The sequence below is a fragment of the Acomys minous genome (genome assembly GCF_964271855.1).
Source record: "Acomys minous genome assembly, chromosome: 10".
NCBI classification, from domain to species: domain Eukaryota; kingdom Metazoa; phylum Chordata; class Mammalia; order Rodentia; family Muridae; genus Acomys; species Acomys minous.
The window spans coordinates 119,988,806-120,005,597 of record NC_140491.1 but is presented as its reverse complement, the minus strand read 5'-3'; the positions used below and the strand labels follow the sequence as shown (position 1 = coordinate 120,005,597).

The 16,792-nt window shown below is 37.4% G+C and overlaps 1 protein-coding gene across 1 annotated transcript; it reads left to right on the top strand.

The window, feature by feature from the left end:
- Nucleotides 1-729: 729 nt before the first annotated feature.
- Nucleotides 730-16,792, top strand: LOC311607359 (olfactory receptor 8U9-like; the record flags this gene model as incomplete). Its single annotated transcript, XM_084799011.1, has 2 exons — nt 730-1,659; nt 15,851-16,792. The coding sequence occupies 2 exons, from the start codon at nt 730-732 to the stop codon at nt 16,790-16,792; spliced, it is 1,872 nt and encodes a 623-aa protein (XP_084655137.1).

Here is a 16,792-nt window from a genome sequence, read left to right as displayed (position 1 = left end):
TCCAAAACATGTATAGCCACATCTGTTTGGAACATGCTGTAAAGGTTTTTCAATGAAGTGTTTGACAAAATATCCCTTTGTGTACACTATGTTAAAATACATAGGGGATATATGTGAATATATTCTCTTTGGTTTCTTGATACCAATCTAATTTGGGATTGATTTGCTCTACTAAGCTTAACATAAATTCAATATATTGCTGAACTTAACACATTAAGATGCTCTATTTGTAAGTGTAAGCATTTCATAATCCAGTTGTACAGTAGATCTGATGCATTTTTAAATGCCCTTAGATGTTCTTGCAGCAGAGTCAGTATATGAAATTACTAAATTACTAAATTAAATGATTAAATGTCACTATACAATGATAAATAACAATTCTGAAGAAGTCCAGTAAATATCCACATTAATGGCATCTAAAGTTCAAAGTGTTAAAATGTTATTTTATGTGAAAATTAGTAAATTATGTATGTGTAATCTCTATTTTCATGTAAATTTTTATCTCCTTCTAACTGTATTCAATCTATCTGGGCTTATCAATCTTGAAACTATTGAAACATCACATTAAATATTAGGAGCAATTATATATGGATATTAGATATATAATTTTAAATATTAAATATTGATAGAATTAGGTATATGTTTTACATATTAGTTTATAACAGCTCCTCTAATTAATAATGATGATGATGCTATACCTGATCAGAACAGATTTCCTGATAAGCTAGGATGGAGAACCACAACCTCACAGTGGTGACTGAATTCATCCTGATGGGCATCACTGCCTACCCTGAGCTGCAGGCGCCATTGTTTGGGCTGTTCCTCATCATCTATCTGATGTCACTGGTAGGAAATTTGGGCATGATCATCCTTACTGTGGTAGACTCCAGGCTGCAAACACCCATGTACTTCTTTCTCAGACACCTCGCTACTACAGATCTTGGGTATTCAACAGCTGTGGGACCCAAGATGTTAACAAATTTTATTGCTGACCAAAATAGAATATCCTTTAATCTTTGTGCTACACAATTAGCCTTCTTTCTTCTGTTCATTGCTTGTGAACTTTTTATTCTGTCTGCAATGTCCTATGACCGCTATGTGGCCATCTGTAAGCCTCTGCTTTATATGGTCATCATGTCAAAAAGATTATGTTGGGTGCTTGTGACAATCCCTTATATTTATTGTACAGTTGTGGCTCTTCTAGTCACAATCAAGATTTTCACTTTGTCTTTCTGTGTCTCCAATGTCATCAGTCATTTCTATTGTGATAGTCTTCCTTTGTTATCTTTGGTCTGTTCAAATACACAAGAAATTGAAGTGATAATGCTGTTCTTGTCGGCTTTTAATTTGATCTCCTCTCTTTTAGTTGTTCTTGTGTCCTACCTGCTCATCCTCATAGCTGTTCTCAGGATGAACTCAGCTGAGGGCAGACGCAAGGCTTTCTCCACCTGTGGGTCCCACCTGACAGTGGTCATTGTCTTCTATGGGACTCTGATATTTATGTATGTGCAGCCAAAATCCAGTCACTCCTTTGATACTGATAAAGTGGCTTCAATATTTTACACCCTTATTATTCCCATGTTGAATCCCTTAATCTACAGCTTGAGGAACAAAGATGTAAAAGATGCTCTTCATAGGACAGGGAAGAAAATACACAGTGTATTCTTTTGAAATCCATATAGGATTTGAGTGGTTCAATCTTTGTTTTCTATAAAAATGTTTAGCAATTACAAAGGGTTAACAGAATTAAATGCTAACATTCTTCCTGAAGGTCAAGCATTTCAGTGTTCTATAGGAATGCATGAAGAAAAAAATAGATCTCACCCCCTTTTACTGAAGAAGACTGGATTGTAATCCTAATAATGCAAGATATAAATAACTTGGAGATCACATATAATATTCTTAGAGTGTATAGATCACAATATTTGGTGGTATAGCTTAGTTCCCTTTAAAAAGAATGAGAGCTGTAGAGCAGGGCTTCAATGGTGATTGTATACTTGATTTATCATGTGTTCTAATGTGTTGCATTTTTTATGTACACATATTTGCTACCATTTAGGCCTCATTCATTTCTATAAGTTGTATGAAAACCTAAGTTAATCACAGTGAGAAGAAGCTAAACCTTCTCCTTTGCTTGTCGATCGCCATGGGCCTTGCTTAAATGTCTCATCCCATGAAAAGCATCTAGGATCTCTTGTGATCAAAGGTACATCACCTTTCATGCTCCTTGTGCTTGATAAATGGAGCATGTCTTTCCATTCAAACTACTTGTAGTTTCTTCTTAGTGTCATTTTTTTTTCTTCTAATTCACCCTTTAAGTAAATGTACCACTTCAGATAGACGCTAAAGTTCCGAAAAAAAAATCACGTTCCTTCTATTTATTTATTATTGGCTCAATCTTTATTTTTTATTTCCTGTTCTTCTTCTTACATTATGTAATTCTGTAAATTAAAATAATAAAACAGCATAAACACTCTGTTGTCTTTATTCTTGCACATAATTGTTGAGTGCATTAAATATATTTCTTGTTGTTTTCTGGTTAAAGGACATTTGTTTATTTGCCTAAGCAACATTGATTACACTATTGTTTTCAATACATAGTTCATTGTATCAATTTGATAAGCAAATACAACATCACAACAATATATGTACAGAAATATGACACAATAGCCTAGAGTATATGTAGTCAAAGAAATAAGAGACTTGTAAAATGTAAAGATTAAGATGCTGAAAAAAATTGAAAAAAACACCAGCATATGAAAATTCCATCTAGGCTCATGGATTGGTATAATTAATACTGTTAATATGGCCAGTTATATAAAGCAATTATATATTCAAAACAATCTCCATTAAAATGCAATAGAATTTGTTACAGAAATTGAAAAAAAACTTTAAATTTCAAATGTTAACATAAAATACCCAGGAATGCCAAAACTATTCTAAACAGTATAAAAGAAACAGCTAGAGGTAACACCATCTCAGATTTCAGATTATACTACCAAGCTATAGCAATAAAAACAGCATGGAATGGACATAATCCGGAACTGATTTATCATTGGTACATAACTGATTACCTTCATATAAATCCACACTAACATAGTCACATTATTTTAGACAAAGCGACTGTTAGTATACATTGCAGAAAAACAGAGTCTTCAGTAAATGAAGCTGTTTAATCTGTCTGGCTACATGTAGAAAAATAAAATGTGATTCTTATTTCTCACCCTGCACAAAACTAAATTCCTAGTGTGTTAAGAACACAGAGGAGAAATGGGACCTGAATTTGAAGTTACTGGCAGAAGAAAAGTCTTTCTGACCAAGACCTTGGTAGCACGAGAATTAAGAATAAAAACTGATAAATGGTGCATAATGAAGGTTAAATTCTTCTGTGCGGCAAAGGAAATAATAATCTGAATGAAGAAATAGAAAAGATGGTCTCTACTGCCTGCTTGCAGGGCTGGCCCATCTGGGACACAGAGATTGAACAAGCAAAGGTAATTTGGGCACGGGCCGACACCCACATCTGTTGACATCCCAAGAAGGACTGTGAAACACATAAAAAGCTTTGTGCTTGGATCTCTCTGCACCCTATCCTTCCTGGTCTGGATCTTCTGGGTCACAGAGAGATGATTAGCAGTATGGGCCAAAGCCCACAGTATCCGCCATCCATAAAAGGCCTTTGGGACATTGGCACAGCTTTGGGCTTGGGTATCTCTCCACCCCCTGCTTAACAGCCTGGCCCGTAGGACACAGAGGGCACACAGTCAGAGATGAGTTGAGTGAGGGCCACAACCCACATTAGCAGCCATCTCAAGAAGAACTGCCGATCAATCAAACAGCTTTGGGCTTGGATCTCTCTCTGCCCTCTCCTTTCTGGCCTGGTCCATCTCTTCTCAGAAAGCAAACCACCAGAGCGGAGTCATGTGCAGCCCACAACCCATATTGTCCACAATACCAAAGAGGCTCGAGGGCTATTGAACAGTTTTCAGCTTGGAGCTCTCTCAGCCGGCTCCTCTTTTGCCTGAACCAACTGGGAAACAAAAATAGAACTCAGCAGACCTTCGCAGACTGTAGGCTCCCACACCCATTGTCCACAATCCTGAGGAGGGCTCACTTCACCTGCCCTTCATGCCTGGCCCACCTGGGAAACACACAGACAACGACCGCAGTGGAGGAACCTCCAGGCCTGCTAGCACCAGAGACAATCAGATGTCTAGAGGCCGGCACAAGAACACAAGAATAAAAAATCAGAGCAAAGTAACACAAACAGAAACCGATGATCCCACCACAGCACACCCAGGAGAGAGTAACAGTTCTCAGTTCAAGAAGATGATTTTAAATCTGAGGTGATGAAAATGATAGAATCCTTGAAGGAGGAAAATAAATCTCTCAAAGAAATACAGGAAAATACATTCAAATGGATGAAGGAACTGAATAAATTCTACGAAAAAATTACAGGAAAATTCAATCAAATGGGAGAAATAAACGAAAGAAATGAATAAAGCTATTCAAGACCTAAATAGGGAATTAGAAGTAACAACAACAACAACAACAACACACTCCGAGGCAGTTCCTGGAGCTGGAAAACCTAAGGAAGAGAACAGGAACTGCGGAAACCAACAGAACACAAGTGATGGAAGAGATCATCTCAAGTGCAGAAGTTACTGTTATCAATATATCAGTCAAAAACATGTTAAAACTAAAAAGTTCCTCAAGGAAAAGATTCAAGAAACCTGACCCACTATAAAAAGACCAAATATAAGAATAGTAGGAATAGAAGGAGGAGAAGACTCCAAGTTCCATGACCTAGTAAACATCTTCAACATAATCATAGAACAAAATTTTCCCCACCCAAAAAATTATATAAATGCTCTTAAACATACAGAATCCTACAAAACTCAAAAGAGATAGGACCAGAAAAGAAAATATTCCAGCCACATAATAATCAAAACATTAAGTGTGCAGAACCAAAAAGAATACTAAAAGTTTCATGAGAAAAAAGCAAAGTCACATATAAAGGCAAACCTCTATGAATTACACCCAATTTCTCAACAGAGACTGTGAAAACTAGAAGGGCCTGGACAGATGCCTTATAGACAATAAGAGACCAAAGATAGATAATAGTTTGCATCTGTTAATTGTACTGAGTCTTTAGTCTGGTTTGAGGCCTCTGACTTCTGCTACATGATCAATACTGGATCCTCACTAGGACTCCTCTTGGGTATCCTGTTTTTGCCCTGTGTCACAGAGATCCTGCAGCTTGGATCTATACAACAGGCCCTTCCATGTACCCCAGCCATTTATAGATACGTTAGATGTTGGGGTACACCAACACAAAGCCTTGGATGGGGACCTGTGTATTAGGTGAGTTGTTCAGGCAAGCAGCTTACCTGCATGCACACCGCCAGGGCAAGCCTTTCAGCACTTCTGTGGCTAGCTCACCTCATCCACGCTGCCAAGAGGCAGGGCAAGTTCTCACACTCTCAGAGCTAGCTCACCTAGGAGCTACCATCCAGGCTAGCTCTACTGTGCTTCCCGGCAAGGAAGAGGGTCTGCTCTCCAAATGCGAGGCCAGCTCTCCTGCTCTCGTGACTATTAGGCCAGCTCTCCTCCTTGCCACAGAGGGTGTACGGCAGTAGGGAAGGGCATCTTTCCGTTTTGCATGTCACCATAGGCAAATGATGACCTGGCCAGCTCTCCTAAGTTTTTGCCCTTGGCACTGGCTCACTCATGCTCATGTTACTAGGACCAATTCTACTGGATTTGTGAAGTACAGGGTCTGTTGTGCCAAGTGCTGCAGCAAGTGATGGCTACCTCTGCATAGACCTTGGTCATCAGCATGGTCCCAGGAGGCAGCCCAGACCCTGGACACCTGTGGGGTATTTTGTATTAATATGAGCCATGAACAAGAACATGAGCCATGAGCAGACCTGTGCTGCTGCCTGGCATGGGCCTCAGGGGCAGCATGGACTAGAACTTCCCCATGTCCTCAGGGTGGCAGAGAAGGCTACCCCACATCAGGCTATTCCTCTTCACCTCACCTGTTTTCAGTTCTATCTCTCTTCATAATGTTGAAACCATCATGATTTGTAAATGTTATTTTTATTTCCTTAGAAGAGGGGTTATATGAAAGCAGTACATAAGCTTTATTTCTACATGGCTTGGGCTGATCCCAGAATGTTTCTATCTATCCCTAGGCCTGGGCCTGGAATCTTCTAGTCTATGCATCTTGAAGGCTTCAGCTTCTAGTCCCTGCTAACCTAGGTCAAGAATGAGTTTAGCTTCTGAAAATTACTTCTGAATTAACTCACCACTTTTTACATAGGGGAGGGGAATAAGGGGAAAATGGGAGGGAGGGAAGAATGGGAGGATACAAGGGATGGGATAACCATTGAGATGTAACAAGAATAAATTAATAAAAAAGGAATAAATAAATAAATAAATAATTTTTACATACACCTTTATATTATTACACATATATGTAATAAACTACCTACAAGAAAAAGATCCATGAAACAATCAGGAATTTATATATATATACTAGTCATTGATATGACCATGATTTGATCATTTAACAATTAGCTTGTATAACTTACTGATCCTAAATGGCCTGAAATAGCACTTTCAAAGTATTGGAATGTATATATATATTACATTCATATTTTTTTGGCTATTTGTATTTGGCAGCCTTGAAGAAATCATTTAAAATTCTGAATGTAAATCAGTATCTATCTTTATCTTATCATTATCAATTTAAAAACCTATCTAGACATAAAATCATAAACAACCAGGCTTATTTGTAAAATTAAACTATCTGAGATTTGAGAAGGAATAAAATTATTTACCTCAGTATGCAGAGAGTGCAAGTTAGCAGCTTCCCAAATGAGAAGATGACAGAGTTGGTTTGCTGCCTGTATCGTTACCCAAATTCTCTATAACATTGGAGCATCATCTTCAGCCTTCTGGCCCAATATATTGGACAGAGATATTTGTGAGGCAGGAACTATTAAGGACATGCTTACTTTGTCTTGGCAGAGTTCGGTCATTGACTCTGCCTGCATCCAAGCTTACCCATTTTTAGGCAGAATTCTGTCTGTGGTAGAAATGAGGACATTTTGGTCATGGCTTGTTTGCCACATTTGAAGTCATCTCCAGAGGGAGGTTCTTTGATGCTCATTATCTTCTTTGAGGTAGGTTCAGTGTTGCCTGTCTCATTGTAAATGTATCTTTAAAACAATAAAAACATTTTAAATGCCATATTCTGTACGTGTCTGAGGTTTTTGAAGACCTTATGTATTTTACCTTATCTTTCTACAGAATCATGTCCATCTGCTACACTTAGGATGTATATTCTTGTGATAAAAATATACTAGTCATTGATATGACCATGATTTGATCATTTAACAATTAGCTTGTATAACTTACTGATCCTAAATGGCCTGAAATAACACTTTCAAAGTATTGGAAGGAATCCTTGTATTATAATTGAGTTGTATGGGTGCAATACCATATATTAGAGGAGAAATATATATGGTGTGTGTGAAGAATAATATTATATTTTAATTCTATAACATTGTAACTAAAATTAAACTCATTTTGCATCTATATACAAAATTCTATACGAGTGAATTAAAAATAACTTTGTGAGTAACAATTAAGATTTTGTCCTGTCATCATTATGTATGTCTATATTCCCCCTTCTGTCTTTTCACCTCCTATCTCCAAACCTAAGAGTGAAAAATAAGAAAGGGGAGACATCCTGGAGTCCAAACTTGTTTTCTCTCTAAATAAGACCAATAATAATTTGTAACCAACTCCCAATGAATTAACATCTATCACCCAAGAAAGCAACTCAAAACCTACCCAGCCCCACATAAGGGAAATGGGGCATCATTGTCTTAAAGTTTATTCCGGCTGATTGGGAGGAGTAATACCTTTGTAGGTACTCAAATAAAACTGGGATAATTGTTAAACAAGCTAGGAATAATGTTTGTGGGCCAGTTTCTGAATATTGAGAAATTCCACGCTTAATTAGAGCCCTACATGGGACAGTCTGGAATGCTGGATCAATTGAGATTAGAAGCTCTCTTCAAAGCATCCTGGAAACTCTTCTGTTCTGGTGAGGCACAGCAACTGAAGCCCTTGGTGTTGGAACATGAAGGATTCAGGAGGTCAGTGTCCCAGCATGCTGAGAGGAATGAATCCTGTCAGGTCTGATCCAGCCTCAGTGTCTGGTTCTTTTGTTCTGAAACATAATTCCTCACAAGCATTACATAGTCCTAAAATTATAAATGTATAAGGTGAGTGTGATGCACAGAATAATGAAGGCTGGTGTGCTGCTCTTTGTATGTGAAGAAAAAGGACATCTGTAAATCTTCATTCATAACATACAAATAATGGCATCTAATACTAAATAATTCACACAGAGATTCTGTAGCCAACAAGAAGCATTGTCTATGAATAGACATTCATGTCCCAACAAATCTCAGAGCTATTCCTATATAGTGGGAGTAGCAATATAAGTTACCTGTTTGTTCTGCATTTGGATCCTTCACATACTGATTGTATCTCCATCCCGAATTCCCTTTCCCTCCCTCCTCTAGTCCTCAGAAAGTGGAGCCCTCCTCCCCTAACATCTGACCTCTACTTATCAAGTCTGAATTCTGGCCAGCTGATCCAACTCAGCTGTTCTGGCTCAAATCTTCTCTTTAAACACAATGATTCAAACTGTCTTCTCTTAGCTTCTCTTTGAATTGTTCCCCTTTCTCCATGAACTGAGCTACACCCACCTGAACTGCACTGAACTGCAATGTACTCAACCCCCCAGAACTAAATTGTACTCAGCTCTGCTGTTTTATACTGTACTGTGCCGTCTGTCTGTTGTGCTTTCTACTGCACTCTCTGAATTCCTGTACTGTACTTTCGTCCTCTCTACTCTCACTGTGTTGCTTTAGAGGAGGTTCTCTTTCCTGTCCATTCACGCAAGAGTTGGGAATATTGTATCTCTGACTCATCCTATCAAATCTTGCTCTGATTCATCACTTTGCCTGTCCATAAATAGAAGTGATTTTTTAGGATCAAAAGTGTGTACTAAAGGGATGTCTGACATTTACACAAACTCTGGTGCCCCATATTTGACCACGTCCCCTGGATGAGGAGGCCTGGAGGCCTCAGAGGAAGGATAGCAGGCTACCAAGAAGAGACTTGATACCCTATGAGCATATACAGGGGGAAGAGGTCCCCCTCAGTCACAGTCATAGGGGAGGTGAGTAAGGGGAAAATGGGAGGGAGGGAGGAATAGGAGGATACAAGGGATGGAATAACCATTGAGATGTAATATGAATAAATTAATAAAATAAAAAATAAAGGGATGTCTGTATTCCAGCCAGAGGACTTAAAGAGGTATACTAAGGTAAGGGTGTGTCAGTATTCCAGCCAAGTGACGTAGACCTAAATGGTCTTTGGATTTTAGCTCTTACCAGAGCAGCCATATTGCTGGATTAAATTAGTTTATACTGCTTTTGTTTCTCTCCCATATTTCTCTTGCATGTCTGCACATCATAGTGTCTCTCACTGCAGAAGGCCACAGAGCAGGCAGGCCTCTGAGTGTCTTGCCACCATTGCTTTGCAATTCTTAATGTAAATGTGTCCAGTCACATCCCAGAAACCAGGAAGACAATAGGAAACGTAATTGATGATTCTGACTACCTCTTAGTAAAGAGAGGAAAGTGTGTCATTTGTCCATAAAGACAAAATTTCACAACATAGATACTTTATTATACCTAAAAATTCCAACCATATTTTATACTGCAGTAGAGGTAACAAAAATTATAATCTCAGAGGGAGAAATAAGGAATGTATAACTAACTGAATATTCATTACGTATTACATGAATGTACACAAAATGGTTGCTGTCAATGATGATCATATTTTTGTTCCAGGAAATTAAGCAAAATAGCGAAACATTCATAAGTCATAAACTATACTTTAAAAAAGCTTCAACTATCAAAAATGCATAAAATTACTTCAGACATTAAAATGCTTACTGTTTCTACTTTATAAGAACACTTTTATTTCTATTACTTATATAACATTTATTTTTATAGTAGATACCTATATATAAGGAAAGGGATGGATAGGTAGTAAGGACTGATAGACTCCTGATGATTACAGATATACAATTAATCTATCATTTACTGTCATTTGATAGATAATACTTGTAATAAGTTAATAATAGTAAATCTTTAATATTTAAAAGTCACCATAGGTTATGTTTAAATGATTCTCCATAAACAAACATTAAGTTTTATTTAACATATGGTAGAAATTCTGAATGTTAGGTCATTACATTTAGGAATGAATGAATAAAATATTGAAATATAAGATGTATATATATGTATTTAAATATTTCAAATTAAATTTAATAACAGAGAAAATTATTGAATGTTGTATTAGATAATTTGTCAGTAGGGAAATCAAGTGGCCCCAGGACAATTAACAAATACACAATGACATGATTGTCAGGTCCAGGGTGTTTAGGGAATAACAAAGATATTATATTCAGCTCCCCGATGCAAACTTCAAAAGGAAGAAACACTTGTAAGGGTCCTCTATTGCAGGGTGGTTTTTAATGTTACTGGAAAACAAGAGCCCATTTCTGATTCTAGGTGAGTGGATTGAACCAGTCTTCATGGTATCAAAATATTCATACTGATTATTCCTCACCCAATCAGTTTCAGCTATAAACACGGTAAGTCTCGTCATATTTAAATTTTTATGTTTCATTTTGTTTTTCTTTATCAGCTCTGTTTCTATTGTTAATGAGAAGTCTGAGGAAAGTGACTTTTTAAATTTGCCAAGCAGAATGTAATCACAGCAAATGTCTTCTTATTTGTGTTTGTGTGTATTTGTGTGTGTGTGTGTGTGTGTGTGTGTGTGTGTGTGTGTGTGTGTGTGTGTGTTTGTATATATAACTGGGGATAGCATAGGGTAAGTATAAATGTTTCCATTAAAATGCTTTCTAAAGGGACTTCCTTTTATTCAATAAAGGCCTATCATCTTCTTCAGTTTTTAATATAGCCATATTTTCATTTATGCCATTACTATATGCTTTACTATTATTATACAAGAGAAGATTTGTCTCCATGTGATTCCCCACAAGAACTTTCACTTAGACAATATCTTGATTATACTTATTTCATAAGAGGTTCCCAAAAAAGACAAAGTAATATGAGAAGAAAAGGGAGTAGGAGGGGCAAGAGGAGGAGGAGGAGGAGGAGGAGGAGGAGGAGGAGGAGAGAGAGAGAGAGAGAGAGAGAGAGAGAGAGAGAGAGAGAGAGAGAGAGAAACAGACAGATAGACAGAAAGACAGACAGACAGACAGAGACAGAGACACAGAGAGAGACAGAAAGAGAGATTGAGAGAGAGAGAGAGTGAGAGAGAAAAACAGAGACAGAGACGGACAGAGACAGAGACATAGACGGACAGAGAGATAGAAAGAAAAATCCAAAATTAGGTGAACCAAAAATAGGTTGCTTCTATTTACAAGTGGGATGTAGGTCCAAAATGTGTTGAAACATACTTACTGCCACTTCTAGAAGTAGGTTCAGTGAACAGGCAACATTGAGTCTTGACCCATCATTACTGTTCCTGATTGACCACATGTTATTTCTTAACACTTTAAACTCTACCTTCTCCATATAGTTTTGTAAACTTGTCATAGTTTAGGGAAAAGCAAAATACTCAGTCTGCAGACCAGGTGCAAAGTGGTCCAAGGTAATATATTCAAGGTGTATAGACTGTTATTCATAGCCAAACCTATAGTAAGAAGAGAAAACGAAGCTCAAATTTAATAAAAAGCATGTATTGAGGCTAATGCACATCATCATAATAGGCCATGTTTCCCCCTAACTAACTTTATATTAAATTTGCCTGACTCTAATCAGTGATGGCCACATATAGAAAATTACTGATGGAATTATGCTTCTTCCACTTCAACCAGCTGGTCATAAACTGTAAACCATTCTAGATTTGATGTTGCTTCTCTCACACCCAAAGGAACTAAGAATTTTCATTCTGATTTGGTTTTCACTAAGATATTTAAGAGTGTCATGGTAGTAATTGTGTCAAAAAATCTATCAAGTTTTGAAACAGATGTTCTAGAAGCCCCTACAAGGCAGGAAATCAGAGGTTTTGAGTTTTCTATTACAGGAACCAGCAGCTGAGATCAACCAATTAATATGATGAAATATAGCTCTGATACACCTTCATAGATGTTAGAATTTTCATGCATTATGAATGAAAACAGGAATGTATTTTTAAATGTTGAAAAGGAAAATCTGCTCATATCCTTAAGAGATGTGACTCATATGACAGAGGTACCAAAAAGTCAGACACCTGAACACAAAGATGTTCCTCTAAGCATTTGATATCTTAAATAATGAGATGTAATGAATAAATACACTCTTTAAACAACCAATATTATAAATAACATAAAATCTTTAAGGAGAAATAAAAAGCAAATTTGGACAATTTAAGTCTTTTTTTTTAATCCAGTGGGAATATACTTAATAGTATTAAATATATACTCAGGTGATGTCTGGTAAAATTTATAATGTGCAGTTAAGAATAACAGTCGCACAGATAAAACATATACTAAGAGTTCAATAAATTAAATTTAACTTACTGGTGGAGACTGATACTATTATCTGGCTCAGTACTCAGTACTTAGTAAATATCTAAATAATTATCAGAAGGAACATATTACTGATTTGTGTGCTGACATTATGTAAGACTCTTGGCCACTCAGTCACCTCTGCAGGCCTCATATTTTCCTATGTGTTGCCTTGTCCAGCCTAGATATGAGGGTTTATGTGGAGTCTTACTGCATCTTGTTATGTGGTACACTCTGGAGTTTTTCAAATATATTATACAAAACATATATATTAGGAAGAGGGGGTGCTTTTAGATTTGAAAATTAAAAGATAATATTGCCCAATCTGGTAATTACAGCATTGGGAGGGTAAGAAGGATGAGAGGTGGAGAAAACAGAGATGAGACAACAAAGCAGAGTGGAGGGATGAGCCACCATTTTAATTAACACAGCAGAGAAACTATTGGTTAAAAGGATGCCTCACGTGTATGCATGTAATAACAATTATTGAAAAATTAGGCCATGAGATCAGGTATGGAGATTCCTCTGGAGGATCTTTTATTGTAAAGGATTGTTTTTGCTATTTTGGGCTTTTTGTTTCTCCATATGAAGTTGAGAATTGATCTTTCAATGTCTTCAAAATATTTTGTAGGTATTTTGATAGGGATTGCATTGAATCTGTAAATTGCTTTTGGTAAGATGGCCATTTTTACTATGTTAATTCTCCCGATCCATGAGCAAGGGAGATCCTTCTATCTTCTGATATCATCTTCAATCCCTTTCTTCAGAGATTTAAAGTTTTTTTCAAACAAGTCCTCCACTTGCTTAGTTAGAGTTACTCTTAGATATTTTATACTGCTTGTGGCTATCGTGAAGGGTGTAGTTTTCCTAATTTCTTGCTCTGTATGTTTGTCATTTGCATATAGGAAAGCTACTGACTTTTTTGAGTTAATTTTTTATCCAGCCAATTTGCTGAAGGTGTTTGTCAGCTGTAGGAGTTTCTTCAAACCCCTACCCAGATCTAGCTGATGGACAGGACATTCTCCACTGTTGAGTGGAGAGTGGAGACTGACTTTCACATGAACTCTGGTGCCCCATTTTTGACCACGTCCCCTGGATGGGGAGGCCTGGTGTCACTCAGAGGAAGGATAGCAGCCTACCAAAAAGAGACTTGATACGCTATGAGCATATACTGGGGAGGAGGTCCCCCTCAGTCACAGACATAGGGGAGGGGAGTAGGGGGAAAGTGGGAGGGAGGGAGCAATGGGAGGAGAGAAGGGATGGGCTAATAATTGAGATGTTATATCAAAAATTAATAAAATATATTAAAAAAAGAAAAATTAGGCCATGCGTTTGAAGGAGAATTGGATGGTTGCATGGCAAGGTTTGAAGGAAGGAAAAGGAAGGGAGAAATGTAATCAAATTATAATCTTAAATGCTAATAATATGAATAAATACAACAAGGACTAAATAAAAGGATGTATATTCTCTCAATAAAGAATGATTTGCCTTCCCTGAGAAAGTATGAACTCCAAACAGTTCTTCAATAACAGAAGGGCCTCGAAGAGACTACCTTCCCATTTTTGGTGGGCTTTCAGCAGTCTTGATTCTGTGATGTCCTGTGCAGGTTGCCATAGGTACTGTGAGTTTATGAGTGTAATGACTAATGATGTGCAGAAGACATATTATATATACATGCTACACATTATATGTAAGTTTCTCTCTGTCTCTGTCTCTCTGCATCTGTGTCTCTGTCTCTCTCTGTCTCTGCCTGTCTCTCTGTCTCTCAGTCTCTCTCTGTCTCTGTCTCTCTGTGTCTCTCTCTGTGTCTCTCTCTCTGTCTCTCTGTCTCTGTCTGTCTGTCTCTCTCTCTCTCTGTGTGTTTGTGTGTGTGTGTGTGTGTGTGTGTGTGTGTGTGTGTGTGTGTGTGTGTATTGGTGTGTTTTGTTGTCTGGATTTTGCTAGCCATATTGACTGGAGGAGCATAGTGCTCTTCATTTTTTATATTCTATACAATATTCTGAACAATATGGTTATATGCAATACGGATAATTACCTATGTGGAAGCATTTGTTTAAAAGTAGCTGGATACATAGACGATATCAGAAAGGAATTTGCAAACTGTAGTTTTATAAAATTTCAGCTGCTAATTCAGATCTGTCAACAGTTATCTGATAGAAGATGAAATGATGGTTTACAAGAGTGAAAATTAAAATATGAGCATAGTAAATTCCTAAGAAAATGATGGCTTCTTAGGCATCTAATATTTGTTTGTTATTTGAATCATTTTTGTGTTTAAGATTATTCTTTACAGTACCTAGTTACTCCTAGTAACCATAGGTATTTCTTAGCTCCACATGGTGCATCATTTGATGTTGTTCCCACATCCTTCCCTCACTCAGGTTGAAGATCTGCTCCATTAATCACATATTCCCAATTATGAAATGTGCATGATTATAGTAGTTCACTTGGGAAGAACACTCCACAGGTTAGCTAGTGCGGTCATACATGCTTACTTAAAATGGGCTAGAATCAATAACGGCCACATCGGACATCATTTTCATGATGCTATTCCTAAGCACGGAACACAGGCAAGACTGCGACCTGTTCCTCATTGTTAACTCTAGATGGACTCAAACAGTTAAGAATGAGGATAACGATTTCAGAAATATTGAGAATATAAGTATCCTGGATGCTGGGATGATACTGGATATAAGATGATGCAATTAGGAGATATAAAGCCACAACTGTATAGTGCATTGGTGATGTTTCCATGGATGAGTTGTAACAATATAAAGCTGAGCAAATGTAAATTATTTATTTCATTTTGCTTCTTCAAATTGATATTTCACAAATATTTGCAGTTTTAAGCAGAAACATCAGAAGTCTTAATCTACTCTTCACCTCTTCTAAACAGCATATTCACACACAAAATCACAAAGACATTATTCACACATACTTTGCATTTTAAGGGAGAAGGTACGAAATGTGTAAGCTATGCAGGGTGCAATGTTTTTGAAACTTGTATCTGTGTTCAGTAAGGCAAATGAACTAAAAAATTACTTTCTTTCAAAAAGAAATAAAGGACATAAAAGCATAAGACTGTCTTAAACAATGTGTCCTGAATTCTGAAATTTTAACAGGTAAATTCCTGATTCCAAGTGAGCTTTGAAGATCCCCACAAGTAAAGATTTCTAGATGGAGACACAGAACCTCTCCTTGCTGAATGAGTTCATACTCATGGGCATCACAGACCGCCCTGAACTACAGGCACCTTTCTTTGCATTGTTCTTTCTCATCTACGTTGCCTCAATGGTGGGAAATTTGGGCATGATCATCCTTACCAAGTTGGATATGAGGCTACAAACACCTATGTACTTTTTCCTCAGACACCTAGCTTTCATTGATTTTGGTTACTCAACAGCTGTAGGACCCAAAATGTTGGTAAACTTTGTAACAAATGAAAATACCATCCCCTACAATTGGTGTGCTGTCCAGCTAGCGTTGTTTATCTTCTTCATCATAAGTGAGTTATTTGTTCTGTCAGCGATGGCCTATGATCGCTATGTTGCCATTTGCAAGCCTCTGCAGTATACTGTCATCATGTCACAGAGAGTATGCTGGGTCTTGGTAACAATTCCCTATCTCTTCAGCGCTTTTCTTTCTCTCATCACCACCATCAAAATTTTTATTTCATCTTTCTGTGGCCATAACGTAATTAGTCATTTCTACTGTGACAGTCTCCCTTTGCTGACTTTGATCTGTTCAGGCACACGTGATGTTGAACTGATAATATTGATTTTCTCAGCATTTAATTTGGTTTCATCTCTTTCTGTAGTACTTGTGTCCTACATATTGATCCTTGTGGCCATACTCAGGATGAGCTCTGCAGAGGGAAGACACAAGGCCTTCTCCACCTGTGGGTCTCACCTGACAGTGGTGGTTGTATTATACGGGACTCTGTTTTTTATGTACGTACAGCCCAAATCTAGTCACTCTTTTGAGACTGATAAAATGGCCTCCGTGTTTTACACCTTGGTGATCCCCATGCTGAATCCTATTATCTACAGCCTGAGAAATAAAGAAGTAAAGAGTGCCCTTCAAAAGCTGTGCAAAAATGTCTGTAAAGTTTGTATCTAA